The sequence below is a fragment of the Salvelinus fontinalis genome, chromosome 25, assembly GCF_029448725.1.
Source record: "Salvelinus fontinalis isolate EN_2023a chromosome 25, ASM2944872v1, whole genome shotgun sequence".
NCBI classification, from domain to species: domain Eukaryota; kingdom Metazoa; phylum Chordata; class Actinopteri; order Salmoniformes; family Salmonidae; genus Salvelinus; species Salvelinus fontinalis.
The window spans coordinates 13,042,987-13,063,408 of NC_074689.1; the positions used below are offsets into that span (position 1 = coordinate 13,042,987).

At 41.9% G+C, this 20,422-nt stretch overlaps 1 protein-coding gene and 1 non-coding gene across 5 annotated transcripts in view; both read right to left on the reverse strand.

Moving 5' to 3' along the window:
* The window catches only part of LOC129822851 (partitioning defective 3 homolog), a 568,315-nt gene that overhangs the window by 288,142 nt on the left and 259,751 nt on the right, over nucleotides 1–20,422 (reverse strand). For 2 of the 4 annotated variants that reach the window (XM_055881305.1, XM_055881306.1), the window contains exons 6-9: nucleotides 9,714–9,779; nucleotides 7,292–7,401; nucleotides 6,394–6,477; nucleotides 265–390 (exon numbers count right to left, since the gene is read on the reverse strand). In XM_055881305.1, coding sequence (XP_055737280.1) covers nucleotides 265–390; nucleotides 6,394–6,477; nucleotides 7,292–7,401; nucleotides 9,714–9,779 — 386 coding nt within the window. The remainder of the gene's footprint in view (nucleotides 1–264; nucleotides 391–6,393; nucleotides 6,478–7,291; nucleotides 7,402–9,713; nucleotides 9,780–20,422) is intronic. The other 2 variants (XM_055881307.1, XM_055881308.1) reach the window with 1 other exon arrangement.
* On the reverse strand, nucleotides 9,649–9,703 carry LOC129823394 (U7 small nuclear RNA). The gene has a single exon (XR_008754634.1). It is a non-coding gene; the product is annotated as a U7 small nuclear RNA (small nuclear RNA).

Sequence of the window (20,422 nt, forward strand, 5' to 3'; positions counted from 1 at the left end):
ACGAACTATAGGTCACCATAAGGAGTTTATGGAGAATCACTGAGGGCACAACTCTCACATTTCAAATAGTCTGTATCTGACTCATAATGCCTAAATACAATGTATTGCTGTACATTTAGGAGAGAGAAAGGAAGAGACAGAGGCAGAGAGTAAAAAGCTTATGAAAGATAGGTTACAGAAAGTTAAGAGGTAATGTCAGGTAAATGTTGAATATGCCCCATCTCTGTAGGTCAAGACAGAGGCGAGGTCGAGGGGGGGGCTTACTGTTCAAATCGGATGTTCCTCAGATCCCCGTTATTAATCTTGACGACACAGTCGTTCTCCTGGAACAGACCTTCCTGCTCCGCCTTGCCCCCGCGCTCCAGACGCTTCACTAACAACCCAAGGGTCCTAGAACAACGGTACACACGTTACACACACACAAATGCGTTACGCACACCTTACAGACTTTGAACTTACTCCACACACACATATAACACACTCTACAGACCAGGTCAAACCACACGTTATAGTACACACACTTCATACACACCAAGCGCAAGACTTTTCACACAACAATTCTTATCCATTTAACCCACACAACTAGTAATTGTCCTCTGCATCCAAAGTCAAAAGAGACAGAACGATAAGTAATGGAATGTAAAAAGACGGGTTGTGAAGAAATGCATAGAACACGCAATTACTGTAGAACCACTGACAGGTAACTATTACTGTAGAACCACTGACTAGTTACTATTACTGTAGAACCACTGACTAGTTACTATTAGAACCACTGACTAGTAACTATTACTGTAGAACCACTGACTAGTAACTATTACTGTAGAACCATTGACTAGTTACTATTAGAACCACTGACTAGTAACTATTACTGTAGAACCACTGACTAGTAACTATTACTGTAGAACCACTGACTAGTTACTATTAGAACCACTGACTAGTAACTATTACTGTGGAACCACTGACTAGTAACTATTACTGTAGAACCACTGACTAGTTACTATTAGAACCACTGACTAGTAACTATTACTGTAGAACCACTGACTAGTAACTATTACTGTAGAACCATTGACTAGTTACTATTAGAACCACTGACTAGTACCTAATACTGTAGAACCACTGAATAGTAACTATTACTGTAGAACCACTGACTAGTTACTATTAGAACCACTGACTAGTACCTAATACTGTAGAACCACTGACTAGTAACTATTACTGTAGAACCACTGACTAGTAACTATTACTGTAGAACCATTGACTAGTTACTATTAGAACCACTGAATAGTAACTATTACTGTAGAACCACTGACTAGTAACTATTACTGTAGAACCACTGAATAGTTACTATTAGAACCACTGACTAGTAACTATTACTGTAGAACCACTGATATGTAACTATTATTGTAGAACCACTGCCTAGTACCTAATACTGTAGAACCACTGACTAGTAACTATTACTGTAGAACCATTGACTAGTTACTATTAGAACCACTGAATAGTAACTATTACTGTAGAACCACTGACTAGTAACTATTACTGTAGAACCACTTAATAGTTAATATTAGAACCACTGACTAGTAACTATTACTGTAGAACCATTGACTAGTTACTATTAGAACCACTGAATAGTAACTATTACTGTAGAACCATTGAATAGTTACTATTAGAACCACTGACTAGTAACTATTACTGTAGAACCACTGACTAGTAACTATTACTGTAGAACCACTGAATAGTTACTATTAGAACCACTGACTAGTAACTATTACTGTAGAACCACTGACATGTAACTATTATTGTAGAACCACTGCCTAGTACCTAATACTGTAGAACCACTGACTAGTACCTATTACGGTAGAACCACTGACTAGTAACTATTATAACCACGACTAGTAACTATTACTGTAGAACCACCGACTAGTAACTATTACTGTAGAACCACTGACTAGTAACTATTACTGTAGAACCAGTTACTAGTAACTATTACTGTAGAACCACTGACTAGTAACTATTACTGTAGAACCACTTACTAGTAACTATTACTGTAGAACCACTGACTAGTTACTATTACTGTAGAACCACTTACTAGTAACTATTACTGTAAAAACAGACTAGTAACTATTACTGTAGAACCACGGACTAGTAACTATTACTCTAGAAACACTGATTAGTAACTATTACTCTAGAAACACTGAATAGTAACTATTAAATGAAATGAAATGAAATTGTATTGGTCACATACGCGTGTTTAGCAGATTTTATTGCGTGTGTAGTGAATTGCTAAATATTACTGTAGAAACACAATAGTAAATATTACTGTAGAAACACTGAATAATAACTATTGCTGTAGAAACACAGCATAGTACATATTACTGTAGAAACACTGACTAATAACTATTACTGTAGAAACACTGAATAGTACCTATTACTGTAGAAACACTGAATAGTAACTATTACTGTAGAAACACAGCATAGTACATATTATTGTAGAAACACTGACTAATAACTATTACTGTAGAAACACTGAATAGTAACTATTACTGTAGAAACACTGAATAGTAACTATTACTGTAGAACCACTGCATAGTAACTTTGTCAAGGGATCTTCATAATATACCTTCCTCAGTATCTCCAAATCAATATCATAAATCAGATGAGATTAGTGACACCAAAACTAACTCACAAAACTTTAGCCAGGATGAGGCAGGTTGACATATACTATGTTCTCTCTTCCCAGAAATGCTGTGGTGTGTAATATTGAGCTGTCCCCTTCCCTTCTCCCTGTGAAGGACATCTAAGTGATAATCCTGGGCTTCACACTAGTGAAGGTCTTATGGCTTCAGTGACGCTCCGCTGTCTGTCTGTCGTCTACCTTCGCTTAGCCAGGGCTTAAAAAGTGAGCAGGCAGCATTGTTATAAATACACGTGCACACACACACACACACACACACACACACACACACACACACACACACACACACACACACACACACACACACACACACACACACACACACACACACACACACACACACACACACACACACACACACACACACACACACACACAAATGCACAGCCTGCCGTCTCAGCAATCCCCTCCAAGCTCCACAACCTTTACCTTCAAACCCTGATGCAGTAAATAAATACATCAGAAAGCAGCTTGGGGTTTTAGCTCTCTCTCGCCCTCCGAATCACCGCGCTACCACAGACGTGTAAAGAGATCTGAGAGACGCACAGACAGCAAAACCCTAACTCCTGTTTCAAAGGACCAGGAGAAGCTGCAGGTGTACTGTCTGCACTCAGACTGTTGTTGCCACTTCTGATGGGAAGTCTTAAGACTTTAAGGCTCCTGAGACTCAAGTAAGGTAAAAACTTCTTTAGGGAGTGAAACGAGATTGAATATTAAGTGGGATTTATTTCTGATTGACATTTTGGATGGGATTTCTGATAGGGCCAGAGGGGGGGGGGTTACATAAGTAGACAAGGACAGTAGGAGGTGAAAAACATACTACTTTCTCAGTACTTTATTAGATACGTAAACATAAACAACAACCCGGTAAATCGCAAAGAAGAAGAAAAAAAAGTGATTTTCTTCCAGGCGAGCGAGGCTAAATTCACGGAGCTGTTTAGCGTTTCAGCCGAAAGGGGCACGCTGCGGCCACCAGCCGCCTCAGCTCATTAGTTTAATTGGCTGTATAACATGGGCATGCTCACTCACCACCACAAACTCATCTCTCTCCTCAATGGGGGTAAATGGCACATTACTAAGTCAGAATTATGTGGTACAAAAGGCCTTTGTCCACTCACACTGCCGACGAGCAGACTAAGCAGGCTGAGGCTTCATAAATTGGCTGATAAGAGTGGTGGGGAGAGAACCATAGAGTCATTATAGACTAGCGAGGTGGTGTGGAAGCTAGACAATGGATGCATCCCAAAAGGCACCTTTCTAATGGACTACTTTTGACCAGGGCTCATAGGGAAGTGTTTGAGATGCAGCCTATCTAGTGTAGCAACTGATCTTAGATCAGAGTTTTACTGGAGTTCAAGGGCTTTATAATGAACCCAGATGGAGCTGATGCTGATTAGTAATCTGTATTCAGTACAGTGTCTCATGATTGGGCATACAATTGGGCTTTTTAGTGATTTGATCACCATTAATAAAGGTGCCCTCATTCTTAATGATAAATGCATTAGCACACTTTCACATCTGTCTGTCTCATATGCTACTGGACATTTGCTAAGATGCTCAACACTCACTCCATTCAAACTAGTAGGTATTATTTAAGATGTATTGAGTCTTCCATCAGTACATTAACTTTCAGTAATTCCCAGACGTCCTGCTTATTCCCTACAGGAATATTTCAGCCTGGATTTCTGGAAAATCTGGGACTTCAAAAATATAAGTTATCAGAATTGTACAACTCTACAGGCGAGTCTGTTAGAGAGACTTGTGGAATACTAAGTCCATCCCTTCATCTGCTCATATGCAGACGCTTTGCATGTTGATTGAGAGAGAGTTGAGGAGTTGAGCTGAGGAGACTGAGCGACAGAGACCACCTGTTCCCATCTACTGACTTTAATTGAATAATAATGCAATCAGAATCCATTTACGCAGCGCAATTATGTCTGCGTCTTGTTTACAGTTCACAGTGGTCACAGAAGGAGATCTCATTATTGAAATGGTGGCGGTGTCGCATCTGCACGAGAGAGAGAGAGAGAGAGAGAGTGTGTGTCTCTCCTCTATCCAAGTCCCTCTCTCCCCTGCAGCTGCAAAGAACCAGTGGCTGCTGTGCTAGCATCGCTGTGACAGCAGACACTTTGAGTGTTCCGTCTGGGCCGGAAGTCTGACCCTGCTCGTCTGGACGGTAATGAGACAGCCCTCGGCAGCTAACGCCTGACGTCCTGGAGGAAGAGCTGAGCAGTCCATTAACATCATCTGACTAACCAGTCTTTGTCACGTTATCTAGTTTGGGACATAATTGAAGGAGCTGATGAGGAAACAGTATGCATGGGCCCATACGGAATAATATGTTACAACAGTGATAGACAGTGGCCATTTCTAAAGGCCAAAGTCAAAGGACTACTTTGAAGCAGAAAACAAACAATTTAAGCTAGTTTGTCAGGAGGGTTTATCCAATATCAAAATCATTGACGTTTATAGTCATTTAATCATATTGTTTATTATATTTACAATATCTAATATCGATATTTCATCGTTCTCTCTTTCTTTTCTGAGCCAAAGCTAAGGCAGTATACTGTGAGAATCCGGCGCTCAATTCTCAAAGGTCAAGCCTATTTCTAGTTCAACAACATCATGCTAGTTTCTCAGGAACGGCAATAGAATCAAAGTCCTGAGTGAGTTATCTTAATGAAATGACAACAGCAACCTTCAATGACAAAGTCCCACATGATATCCCATATCATTTCTTTCATCAGTATTTTCACCTCTTTTCTTTGTGTTTCTTCTACTGTGTGCTGGTGTCCCAAATGGCACCCTATGCCCTATATAGTGCACTACTTTTAGCAGTACCGGCCATTTGGGACACATTTTTATGTTACCGTGACCTTGGGGGCTACCACTGTGTCAATCCATTGGTGTACATGTAGGACCCATGTTATGAATTCTCTTTTAGTTTGATTGTATTGGCCAGTTCCTGCTGATTGTGAATAACTAAAAACTCTGATATATTCAGCATCATGCTCTTGTCATCACTATTCTTCACCGAGGAGGGTCAAACGCCTAAATAGATATAGTCGCTAGAAGGATTTATTTCTCCCCCAAAAAGTCACCTTCAAACCAGAGGACGGACGTCTGAAGTCCATTGTTTCCCGTGGATAGAACTCGTAACATAGAACTCAGAATAAAAGGAACGTGTAGAACACAGACTATACAGCCTCCAGTCAAGAACAAACCGCTTTCCACTTTCATCCTTTCTTTTTTCTATGTTCATTGTCTCCTTGGAGCTGTAAAATAGCACTCACATTGGTAAGGGACAAGTGTTTCAGAAATTGAAAACACAAAAGGAAGAAGAAAGATTAAAAAAAGAGGCCAAGAGACATCACAGTCACTCACAATGACAGCCGTGAGCGACAGAGCTGGAGAGAGATCGGGTGAAAGAACGGACAGAGAGAGAGAGAGAGACAGAGAGAGTGAGAGAGCGATTTCAGAGGCGTCAAACTGAACAAAAGGATGCAGCGGACAGATCGGGACAGGGGGCTAGCCTAGTAGGAGTACTGTAGTCTTTTCATACTGGGACAAGGAAGCTGGGCCCTAATAAGTCTAGCTTCTCAGAGTAGGAGTGCTGATCTAGGACCAGTTTTGCCTTTCAGATCATAATGAATACTGTTATATGGACAGGTGGGACCTGATCCTCGATCAGCAGTCAGTTTTACCTTCTGTCCGTGGCACTGAAAGGCACAACGTGGATCCCCAGAGGCCCGCCGACATTGGACACCTCTACCAGCTTTAGCATGTCACTGTGGGACAATGATGGATGAGGCAGGGGGTGAGAGGGACAGCGGGAGGGAGGAACGCATGTGTGAAATAAAAACAGAAACAGAAAAAATTGAGAATAACACAAAACAACAGGATAACATGACAGGTCTGGGAATGGAGCCTATATCTAGCAGCTAGGGAGATGCTACTGCAGTCACTCACTGGTCCAGTCCCAAATGACACTCTATTCCCTTTGTAGCGCACTACTTTTGACCAATGCCCATAGTGGACATTATATGAAATAGGGTGCCATTTGGGATACAGACCCTATAGAGATTGGCTTTGGCTCAGCTAGGCCTCTTCTCTCATGAAGCCATCCATTATACAGTCAGGCTGAGGAACCAGAGGTCGATTAAAGACCCAAATGGAGACTCCAATTAAGTGATTAAGATCAGGTCTTTGTGGGTTCTGCAGTAAAACTAGCCCCGATGAATTGGAAATATGGAGGGATGCTTCAGCCCTGCAAATAAAGCTGCGAGGGCGTACGAGGAAGTCACAGTAATAATAGTTAAATAATACATGGAAAATCACATGATGGTGATGATGATGGTGTTAACACTGATGGTGGAGACATGGTCTTGGAAAATGAATCTGTAGTGTACTGTAACGATTTAATAATGGTGTATATATTGAGTATAGAACATCTGACTCATGGACACGACAATGTTATGGAATACTAAGATGAGTGAGTCTATATGGTGTGTGCCTGTCATAAGAAGTGGTTATATTACAGGAAGAGAGAGAGTTGGGTGAGTCCATTCCTACCAGGAGGACAGTGGTGTGTAATGCACTTACTTCAGAGATAACGTTGGGGAGTGTTCCACACAGGAGTCTGCTCTCCCCACCGGCTCTATTCTCCCGTTCCTCTCTTCCTCCTTCACCCTCTCCTCTTCCTCCTCCTCCTCCTAGACAGACATAAAGAGTGAGTGAGTGTGAGAGAGAGAGAAATAGAGAGAGAGAGAAAGAAAGAGAGAGAGAGAGCGAGAGAGAGCGAGAGAGAACAAGGTGACACAGGGAACATCAAAGACTATACAGCTCTGGTGGTGACCTAAGCTGTCCTACCGTCTGCGTCTCTGCATCTCATCTCTTCTTTCCTCCCTTCTTTTTAATCCAATTACCTGAGAAGGAGAGTAATGGTCTCTGTTTTAGCGTTGGGACTCTCTCTCGCTCTCTCTCCGCAACATCCGACAGAGGACAGCCAAGCAACACTGAAGTGGCCGTAATCGATTACTCATACTCAATCAATGTGGATGGGGGGGATGGGAGGTAGCAGTTTGCCAGGTTCTTACAGTAATCTGATAAAGCGACGGGAGGATGAGACACAGGCCATTTGTTTCTTTCACTCTCTCTCTCTCCATTTCATTTACCCTTCTCCCTGTTCTTCAGTCATGGCCATTAGCCATTATACCACTCTGTCTCTCAGACAGACTCAATATCAGACGGCTGGGGACTTTAGCGTCCTCTGTGAGAAATAGGAAGTTCTTATACTGTATTAAAGAGATACATTCACGGTATTCATGATACATGTAGATAACAATGTAGTGTTTTTACAGTGGTAGTACCAAAACAAATCTCATAACATTCATCCACAGCTGATTCATACGGTATTGGTAAGTGTAATCGTGATATTTCGATCAAGAAGGTATGTGGTAATTCTTTGTTATAATGATGACATTCTGGGGGGGTGAGTATGTCTAGACACTTAGCAGAGAGGGAGAAGACCTGAAATGGTTTGTTAGCCTCTGATATTAATATGCCTACTGCCCCAACCCTCACCTTCCCTCCTCGCTGAAATGTCAAGCACATCTAAATACCGCTCTGCTCGTTCTCTCTTTCTCTCATTCTCTTTTTATGGAAATGTATTCATCCCTTTCAAACTATGAACCCCTGCGACACGGGAGGGGTTTAGAGGGGGTACTCGGGCCCGTCGGGAGACTCCTAATCTTATTTATACATTTCCGAAGGTGAAGTGAGACTGACATGGGGTCATGACAATTTAATCAGAATACCTACAGAATCATGCTGCCAATCAGCTGCTGTTTTCTCTATTAGGTGTTTCTATAAAAATGAGTCAATCACCTTTGTCCGCAATGCAAGGCCCCGGCTCTGCTGTTTTTAATTATGCGTCATGACAGGTCTCATGTGCCTCCTTGCTTTTATTCATATGCTTTCTATTGGAAAACAAGGGGGATACTGGCATACTGTACAGTGGGACCTCAATGGACCTGGCAACCCAACGAGACCTGGCAACCCGTGGAATGCTTACATAAGAAATAAACAGAGGACTGAAGGATAACATAATGGTGGAGATGAAGGGAGATGAAGGGAAGGAAGCATGTGATTATGGAAAAATAAATACAATCAGATATCCAAAAGTGGAATAATGAGAAGGAAAAAAGGGAAAAATATTTAAAAAATACAGAGTTCTAAAAAAAAGCCAGATAATTTGCATAGAGCATGTATGCAGGGGAAGATGAATGGCGGAGTGCTCTTTGCTTGTTGCCTGTGACAATAGGGTTTAGATGGCTGGGTTGAAGCCGAGGAAGAGGTGGTGATTCACATTTATCATTACTGACACTGACAAGTAATTAACTCCCATAACAGTTGCTCTCGGTGACAAGCCTAAGCCTTGCTGTTTGTTGAGTGACAATTTTGTATGACATGAATGCATCTCTGCTCCTGAGAATCTCTATTCAGTGGAAAGGGAGACCTGTCGAGCTGAGGCTGAGCTAAGCGGTAGAGGTGGAGGAGTGGAGTGGATGACTGGAGGAGAGGAGGAGGAGTAGAGGAGAGAGTGAGGTATCAGTGTGTAGAGCTCATTGGTGCACAGAGGTGAGGAGAGGTTTCTATCCATGGTTCACAACAGAGATAGGTAGCAAGATACCCACACAAAAAAAATACTACACAATGGTATAAATAGAATAGTATTCACTGGACTAAAGTTATCAAAAACATGACAGTGAATACTGTATTATTTACTATAGTATACTGTATTATTTACATTTAACTATAGTATAATTACTGAAATAAAAGAAAACAGATATACTAAATTAATGTAGTGTTTTTGCAGATTGTAGTATACTGTAATATGTTTTGCATAAATTACTATAGTATTTATTCTGTTTTTGTTGGATTGTCTTTGACATAGAAGTGGAGGCTTTCTCCTCGAAGAAACCTACTGGAGAAATTGTAAAAGAGCAGGTTTTCCATAACCTACCTGTAGGTAGGCAGGTAGGACTGGGGTCTGAACAGATAGTTCAGAGCTTCTGCTCTTTTCTAAAACCTGTAGGGAACACAATATAATTATGATTTATACTTGGTATATATGTTTCTCACTTATGAGTGGCACAAATTGGGATATGGGGTATGGGGGAGGGGAATGGGCAGAGTATATCATTAACTTATAGGGGACTGCACTGTTTTTGCGGACATTAATGTAGTACTTAAGAAACAAAAGATGGCAATGCTGTAGTATTTACTATAGTATACTACACCATTCTATAGTAAGTACTACACATGATCGAGGGATACTACAGTGTGTAGTATAGTATTCTACAATATACTACAGTTTACTACAGAATTATATAGTAAGTACTGTAGTAAAGTCTAGTATTTTTGTCATGTGGAGGGAGTGAGGGAGACAAAGAGTTGGAGAGAGAAATAGAAAAAAGAGAGAGTGAAAGAAAGAGAGAGCAAGCGAGAGAGATATATAGTAAGGTAGATATAGTAGTCCCTTGAGGGATAACTGGTGACTGACATCCCTGATGGACTGATTGACTGAGTGACTCAGAAGCAGTGGGTGTCACTCTCTTCTTGTCACCAAGGGCAGAAAGAGAGCCTTACACTGGCTGCCAGCCCTGTTCTATTGTCCATCCGTCTCGCTCTCTGTCTCATTGCCAGTGCTAAGCATTTAGTGACAGGAGAGGTGAGCCACTAGCTAACGAGACACCTCTCTTTCTCTCCCTCTCTATCGCTCTCCTTCTCTCTCAGGTGGGTTCTATGTATAGTGGACGAGGAGGGGAGCATGGTTTGAACTTTTTAGGTTCGTTACAATTAAGTAAAGCTTGTGCCTTTAACCTCTTAGCGCTAGGGGTCAGAATTGTTTTTATTTACTTTTTAAATAACGTGCCCAACGTAAACGGACATTTTCTCTGGCCCAGATCGTAGAATATGCATATAATTTACAGATTAGGATAGAAAACACTCCAAAGTTTCCAAAACTGTCAAAATATTGTCTGTGAGTATAACAATACTTATTCTGCAAGCAAAACCCGGAAGTGATATTTTCTTTTTTTTTAAGGTGTTTCCTGGCCCGTCTAACCTCCATTTAAAGGGGTATCAACCAGATTCCTTTTCCATTGGCTTCCTCAGGCTGTGACCAGGCTTTAGACATAGTTTCAGGCTTTTATTTTGAAAAATGAGCGATTATTTTTTTCAAAAGTAGTCAGGTGTCCTCTGAATATTTCCTGCGCGCGAGAGAGAGACACCCTATTTTCCTTTTGTCTCTTAATGAATAGGTTATGGTCCGGATTAAATATTATCGATTACGTTTGTTAAAAACAACCTGAGGATTGATTTAAAAAAACATTTGACATGTTTCTACGACCATTACGGATACTTTTTGGAATTTGTCGAACGGAACACGGCTTTGGTTTTCTCAACATAATGAGCAACTCAAATCGCGTTTTTTTGTGATAAAAGTAATATTTATCGAACAAAAATAACAATTGTTGTGTAACTGGGAGTCTCGTGAGTGGAAACATCCGAAGATTATCAAAGGTAAGCGATTCATTTGATTGCTTTTCTGACTTTCGTGACCATGCTAATTTGGGGCTAACTGTTGTAGCATTGAAAGCTACACTCACAAAAGCTTGGGTTTCTTTCGCTGTAAAATATATTTTCAAAATCTGACATGATAGGTGGATTAACAACAAGCTAAGCTGTGTTTTGGTATATTTCACTTGTGATTGCATGATTATACATATTTTTAGTAATATTTTTGCATTTGGCGCCCTGCAATTCTAGCGGTGGTTTAGGAAAGTGATCCCGTAAAAGGGATCCGTAGCGCAGAGAAGTTAAATATGTAACTATAGGGCCAATAAAGGTATTTTTCTCTCTCCATCTCATTCCCCTGACTATAGTTGGCCGGACAATGCCTTCCTTCCTGATCAGAGGGGAAGTAGCTCTGCAGCGTTTCACCTCTCTCTGCACCTCACTTTAGGCCCTATCTATGTTGTGCAGAGTCAGACACGGTGGAGTGAAGGGGCCTGAGAGCACATCTCTCAACACATGGGGCTGGGATGGCTGTGTGCTGTGAGGGCATGGGGCTGGGTCAGAGCCAACTGCCTCTCCAACAATGATAGGAAGCACAGTGTTAGGAGCCTGGCGGTTAGACAGCCAGTGCATTAGATTATTGAAGCAGATATGAAACTTGGCTTAGCAGTCAGACGGGGAGGGAGTAGAGGGAGGGACTGTAAAGTGCAGAGTGCCGTTTCCTTTCACATATTGAGTGGTGAGAGAGTGGACAGGGGGAATGAGGAGGACACGGGGTAGGGCTGCTGGATGCAGGACTAGCTACCTGCTGGGTCACGGATTGACCCCGAAACACACACATCGACGCATGGGTGCACATACATTGTCTGCTCGCTGGAGGGTTGGTGGTAAGGGTAAGGGTGTGTGCTGAGTTACCTTCCATCAGATCCCATCCTGAAGGAAACACTGGAATGGCCAATAAGAAACACTGGAATGACCAAAAACAAACACTGGAATGGCCTAAACGAAACACTGGAGTGGCCAAAAAGAAACACTGGAGTGGCCTAAAATAAACACTGGAATGACCAAAAATAAACACTGGAATGATCAAAAAGTAACACAGGAATGACCAAAAATAAACACTGGAATGACCAAAAAGTAACACTGGAATGACCGAAAAGAAACACTGGAATGACCGAAAAGCAACACTGGAATGGCCAAAAAGAAACACTGGAATGACCGAAAAGCAACACTGGAATGGCCAAAAAGCAACACTGGAATGGCCAAAAAGCAACACTGGAATGGCCAAAAAGCAACACTGGAATGGCCAAAAAGCAACACTGGAATGGCCAAAAAGAAACACTGGAATGACCGAAAAGAAACACTGGAATGACCAAAAAGAAACCCTGGAATGGCCAAAAAGAAACACTGGAATGGCCAAAAAGAAACACTGGAATGACCAAAAAGAAACACTGGAATGGCCAAAAAGAAACACATGAATGGCCAAAAAGAAACACTGGAATGGCCAAAAAGAAACACTGGAATGGCCAAAAAGAAACACTGGAATGACCAAAAAGAAACACTGGAATGGCCAAAAAGAAACACTGGAATGACCAAAAAGAAACATTGGAATGGCCAAAAAGAAACACTGGAATGACCAAAAAGAAACACTGGAATGACCAAAAAGAAACACTGGAGTGGCCAACAAGAAACACAGCAATGACCAAAAAAGAAACACTGGAATGGCCAAAAAGAAACATTCGAATGACCGAAAATAAACACTGGAATGGCCAAAAAGAAACACTGGAGTGGCCAAAAAGAAACACTGGAATGACCAAAAAGAAACACTGGAATGACCAAAAGAAACATTGAAATGGCCAAAAAGAAACACTGGAATGGCCAAAAAGAAACACTGGAGTGGCCAAAAAGAAACACTGGAATGACCAAAAAGAAACACTGGAATGACCAAAAAGAAACATTGAAATGGCCAAAAAGAAACACTGAAATGGCCAAAAAGAAACACTGGAATGACCAAAAAGAAACACTGGAATGACCAAAAAGAAACACTGGAATGACCAAAAAGAAACACTGGAGTGGCCAACAAGAAACACTGGAATGACCAAAAAGAAACACAGCAATGACCAAAAAGAAACACTGGAGTGGCCAAAAAGAAACACAGCAATGACCAAAAAAGAAACACTGGAATGGCCAAAAAGAAACATTCGAATGACCGAAAATAAACACTGGAATGGCCAAAAAGAAACACTGGAGTGGCCAAAAAGAAACACTGGAATGACCAAAAAGAAACACTGGAATGACCAAAAAGAAACATTGAAATGGCCAAAAAGAAACACTGGAATGGCCAAAAAGAAACACTGGAGTGGCCAAAAAGAAACACTGGAATGACCAAAAAGAAACACTGGAATGACCAAAAAGAAACACTGAAATGGCCAAAAAGAAACACTGAAATGGCCAAAAAGAAACACTGGAATGACCAAAAAGAAACAATGGAATGGCCAAAAAGAAACACTGGAATGACCAAAAAGAAACACTGGAGTGGCCAAAAAGAAACACAGCAATGACCAAAAAGAAACACTGGAATAGCCAAGTGTAACAAAGACTTTGACGTGTGAAAAGAAATCCATATTATGATGTTGAAATGAGGAAGGGGAAGAGGGTGAAGGAAGGGTGGAGGGAGGCTTTCCTCTCATTCACAAAGGTCAAGGCCAATAATTGCATCCTCATTACATGATAGAGCTAATGTGGATACAGTGCAGTCCAAGAGACAGAGACAAATGAGACCATACAAGACCCTGGCACCATGTCTGGCATTACAAGAGTGGACATTGCTTCTCTAGTCACCATAATGCAAGGACAACTACAATATAACTACAGCAGAGAGATACAGCTAGTAAAGGCTTCCTAAAGCCTTTAAATCAGTGTAATATGCAATTGAAGTTAAATAAAAATGTAATAACTGAAATAATGGTATCTACAGTATTTTCAATGATTTCTCAATAAACTGAACATCAACATTCCATTTCAGATTTTTAACTTCAAATCACTTCCTGAACCCCGACCCTACATTAAACACTTGACTACACTGCTGAATCGTGACTCAAACAACTGGGATCCACTTAAACAGGTCCTGTCACCAATTTTTTTCCAACTGCCATTCAAGTTTAATTTGTCACATGCACAAGTACAGTGAAATGTTTAACTTGCTAGCCCTACCCAACAGTGCAGTATTCAATACCAAAATAGCATAAACAAATAAACTCTTAAAAAAAGGAGCGTTCTCTCACTGTCAACTGCGTTAACTTTCAGCAAGCTTAACATGTGTAAATATTTGTATGAACATAACAAGATTCAACAACTGAGACATAAACTGAACAAGTTCCACAGACATGTGACTAACAGAAATGGAATAATGTGTTCCTGAACAAAGGGGGTGTCTAAATCAAAAGTAACAGTCAGTATCTGGTGTGGCCACCAGCTGCATTAAGTACTGCAGTGCATCTCCTCCTCATGGACTGCACCAGATTTGCCAGTTCTTGCTGTGAGATGTTACCCCACTCTTCCACCAAGGCACCTGCAAGTTCCCGGACATTTCTGGGGGGAATGACATCCAACATATCCCAGACGTGCTCAATGGGATTGAGATCCGGGCTCTTCGCTGGCCATGGCAGAACACTGACATTCCTGTTTTGCAGGAAATCACGCACATAACGAGCAGTATGGCTGGTGGCATTGTCATGCTGGAGGGTCATGTCCGGATGAACCTGCAGGAAGGGTACCTCATGAGGGAGGAGGATGTCTTCCGTGGAACACACAGCGTTGAGATTGCCTGCAATGACAACAAGCTCAGTCCGATGATGCTGTGACACACCACCCCAGACCATGACGGACCCTCCACCTCCAAATTGATCCCACTCCAGAGTGCAGGCCTCGGTGTAACGCTCATTCCTACGACAATAAACACGAATCCGACCATCACCCCTGGTGAGTGAAAACCGCGACTCGTCAGTGAAGAGCACTTTTTGCCAGTCCTGTCTGGTCCAGCAATGATGGGTTTGTGCCCATAGGCGATGTTGTTGCCGTTGATGTCTGGTGACGACCTGCCTTACAACAGGCCTACAAGCCCTCAGTCCAGCCTCTCTCAGCCTATTGAGGACAGTTTAAGCACTGATGGAGGGATTGTGCGTTCCTGTTGTAACTTGGGCAGTTGTTGTTGCCATCCTGTACCTGTCCCGCAGGTGTGATGTTCGGATGTACCGATCCTGTGCAGGTGTTGTTACACATGGTCTGCCACTGCGAGGACGATCAGCTATCCGTCCTGTCTCCCTGTAGCGCTTTCTTAGGCGTCTCATAGTACGGACATTGCAATTTCATTGCCCTGGCCACATCTGCAGTCCTCATGCCTCCTTGCAGCATTCCTAAGGCACGTTCAAGCAGATGAGCAGGGAAACTGGGAATCTTTCGCTTGGTGTTTTTCAGAGTCAGTAGAAAGGCCTCTTTAGTGTCCTACGTTTTCACAACTGTAACCTTAATTGCCTACCGTCTATAAGCTGTTACCTGTCTTAACGACCGTTCCACATGTGCATGTTCATTAATTGTGTATGGTTCATTGAACAAGCATGGGAAACAGTGTTTAAACCCTTTACAATGAAGATCTGTGAAGTTATTTAGATTTTTATGAATGATCTTTGAAAGACAGGGTCCTGAAAAAGGGACGTTTCTTTTATTTCTAAGTTTATATAAACAAAACTACAGTATATAGAGTAAATTCGAGCCAAACACAAAGGTCTCATTGTAACTGTATGAGTTCAGTTATTTTCAACCAGAGTGACCATATAGATCATGTAAGACTGCCCTCCCTGGACAATTGTGGATTTCAATAATTCATATCCTTTTAAAGCTCTGGGTCTGACCAGAGAGCATTCCTTCCTAACCTGACTGTTATTGATGAGGGCTCGAACATTTGAGTCTCCGTCCGCTTGAGATTTTGTTATTGACTCAGTGATTGATTTAAGCCCTTATAATTAGCTGTCCCTAATTGAATTAATGTTCCATTTAACGATACAGCAGCCCAGAGCAGAGGGAAGCCGTGTCATTGATAGATCTGCCTGGACTCATATGAAATCCTGGTTGGCAGATGACGTACTCTAACACAGATGCAATTCATTGACAGAGAAGAAGGAAGAAACAAACTATCCCCTCCGGTCCAGTTCTCCAAATGCCAGTTTTGTCTGCAACACACAACACACCCTTTCAGACTGATGTGGACAAATGTGACCCAGGTAGGCTCACATCTCTGATTTCATTTGCTTAATAGCATTAAGAACCTGTTTGGGCTTTAATTTGCTTAAAGTAAATCCACGTCATACGGAATGCAAACTTTTATACCCTATTAGCGGTGTGTCTTAAAACCAAAGGCAGACAGGGAGATTTAAAGGTTTGATGTCTTTGTTGATTAAAAGGGGAGAAAACTACATCAACTCGACTAGAAATAGAACTGGGGGCGAATGTGAAGTTTACGACATCTGAGATTCAGTGCCAGGGAAAATAGATTTCATTAGCCAGTAATGGAGCTTGGTGTGTTTCCTAACTGCATTATGGGTAGCTGATTCCTGCATCCCTGTTGGCATCTCTGCTGCCCTCTGATTGGCTGAAGCCTCTTTTCCTGGACTGATGATGAAGAACGTCGTGCTTTGGTCAGCGAGATCAAAAAGACAGCACAGAAAAAACACAGCGGGCACAGTGAAACAAACGTATCCGTTACTCCGACAAAGTACTTGTTCGTTTTGTTTTACTCTCATCTTGGATATAGTTTCTCAAAAGGAATAGTCTTATAATGAATCTATACTGTTTCTTAGATATCGTTTATCAAAAGGAATAGTACATCTAATCCCTACTTGGGAATGGGGAGTCAGTCATCTGCTTTGAACAGTCCTGAGCCCATGGGGTTCTGAGTCGGAATCAGAGAGGAGAACACGTCCTCATCAGAGTCAGCCTGTGTTTCTCCCCATCGGCAGAGACACGGACAGCCGGCCCACACAGGGTTACTCTACTGTCATTTCTTTCCAGTGTGTGTGTGTGTGCGAAGCTCTCTCTGCAGAATTGGAATCTAATAATTTCCTCACTAGATGCTGTGCTAGACAGAATATAGCTGCTGTACATTAGAGTTGTATTGGAGACCTACTGTTGTAGCAATGCGAGTGTTCTGCTTCCGCCCTGGGGCCTCTCCTGTTGGGTATGACTTTGACCTCAGCTCTCAGCAAATTAATGAAATGGGTTAATCTATTTTTGCATTCAGGATTTATACACTATTCTTGGTTCTCTGAAGAGTTATCAATGGCGTGGCTTTATTGAGAGGCCTTAGTAATTGCAATGGCTGCATATCCTTCCCTTGCCTGACTAAATCACTTGACATTAATGGAAATGGCACGTGGCTTTCCTCTTGTTGAGATCTTAGTTAATCATCTGATATGGACATGCATTATTATCACATATGGAAATGATCATACATTGATGATAACTGTCTGAAATGCTCATAGACAGTATGGTTTATGCCTTCATACTCACCCACCATTACTGCCACAGAGAAAACGTGAATAGCAACATGGATTACATTATCAGAACCGTCTCAGTGTCCACATAATGATGTTATCTCTGGTTTCTGCCTTTTTAACATCCCTTAAACCCAACATAAATGTAAATAACTGTCTAGAACTGTCTGATAACTCGGGCCGGGTTGATGCATTGGCTGCGTTAATAGGGTAGTTAAGATGGCTGATTCAAATGACCTGATGAGGGAAGAGGGGTTAATGACAGGGGAGCAACAGTCACATCCAATCTAATCACAGAGATGTTTTGGGGGTCTAATTTGGGATAATGGCAGTTAGCTCTGAGGGATGGGTGACATGGGAAGGAGAATGGGCTTTGTACAGTCTCACATTTGACTGGGTTTTGAGGAGGTCAAATTGTTTTGCAATCAACATATCTGTGGCATATCCTCAACTTGGCCTTATGGTCAAGGAACAACACATTTTAGAAGGATAGTATCCTTTTCTCTAGCATCTGAGCCTATGTACCAACTGGCACACTTAGGCCCTACGGACCCTGGTCAAAAGTAGTGCACTACATAGGGATTTGCCATTTGGGATGCACTCTGTCCCTTACTTGATTAAGTAAGGTGAGGTGTGTTTGTGTCTCCACTCAATCTCTAGGTAGAGCGTGAACTGTGAAGCTGAACGGATGAGTGTGCGGCTTGGTCATGAACTGAGCATTAACTGGGGCATGTGGTACATTTAAGCAATAAGGCACATGTAGAGCTCAGTTATTACTTTAGAGTTGAGTTAATGCTTATTATAAACTGGATGGTTCGAGCCTGGAATGCTGACTGTCTGTCAGTCAGGGTCTATCAGACCGTATACCACGGGTATGACAAAACATTTAGTTTGCCTCTTCTAATTACGTTGTTAACCAGTTAATAATAGCATTAAGGCACCTCAAGGGTTTGTGGTATATGGCCAATATACCATGGCTAAGGGCTGTTATTAGGCACGATGCAATGCCCTTAGCCATAGTATACTGACCATATACCACAAACCCTTGAGGTGCCTTAATGCTATTATTAACTGGTTAACAACGTAATTAGAAGAGGCAAACTAAATGTTTTGTCATACCCGTGGTATACGGTCTGATAGACCCTGACTGACAGACAGTCAGCATTCCAGGCTCGAACCATCCAGTTTATAATAAGCATTAACTCAACTCTAAAGTAATAACTGAGCTCTACATGAACTGAACTCTGTGGATCTTTTCACTTGAACTGAGCTCTGTGGTAATTTTAGCAGATTAATCATCATTTTGAGCTGATTAGGGGCGAGGACAGTCTTGTCTTCTCTGCTCTGAACATCTAATCCATCTCTCAGAGTGTCTGTGAAGGTCAGTGAGCGTCTCTCCTGTTAGATACCGTCAGACTGACACAGAGACATACATGTATGTCAGTATTTCAATGACGTGTAAAACAGATAGAGGACACTCAAGTTTCAAACAGCTGAACTGTAACTAAATATACCTATTCCACAGTATCTTATGTGAGCCCTGGTCAAACGTAGTGCACTAAAAAAGGAAGAGTGCGCAACTCGGGACACACACTAGAAATTCCAATTCCAATTGAAATGAAATGGAATTGATCTCATCCCTGCAGGGAGTCAACCAGTATCTAAAGCAGAGAGCAGAGACACACCATGTCTCTCCATTAGTATGCTACAGGTTGTTTCCTGTGCAGACCTCATCATAGACACCTCAACGAGGTAAGTCTGAAGGAGGATGATTGATGTGGTCCTATGAATGACTGAACAGGAGCAGAGTACACACTAGAGCTAGTCATTACTGAGGAGCCAGTCTATTCCTCAGATTAACTTTTGTTTGCTGTGTTGCCCGAGAGCTTCATTTTCAAGATGGTGGGAGGAGGTGCTCAGCGGAGAGCGGCGCTTTGTTCATTTATTTTTAATTGCTGGAGTCTGAGATTCTGGGGGTCGGGATTCATTTGGCCGTGTCCTCGCTCTATGGGTGGGTAAATGAAGTGGACCAACTGGGGACTCAGAGAGGACCGGTAATGAAATGAGGTCCCAGCGGACGCACTGTTTGACTACTCAGCTTCCAGGACAAATAGGACTGGGGGACTATCTAGAGGTGAGAAGGAGAAGGAGTGCATTTGAGTTAAAATCAGTATCTGCAAACAAATGTTCTCGAGAGGGAATATATATAGTATATAGTGAACTAAAATATAAACGCAACACGTACAGTGCTGGTCCCATTTTTTTATGAGCTGAAATAAAACATCCCAGAAATGTTCCATACGCACAAAAAGCTTATTTCTCAAAAAATGTGGTTCACAAATTTGTTTACATCCTTGTTAGTGAGCATTTCTCCTTTGCCAAGCTAATCCATCCATCTGGGCAGGTGTGGCATATCAATAAGCTGATTAAACAGCATGATCATTACACAGGTGCACCTTCTGCTGGGATCAATAAAAGGCCACTCTAAAATGTACAGTTTTGTTACACAACACAATGGCACAGATGTCTCAAGTTTGAAGGGGGTGTGTAATTGACATGCTGACTGCAGGAATGTCAACCAGAGCTGTGGCCTGATAATTTAATA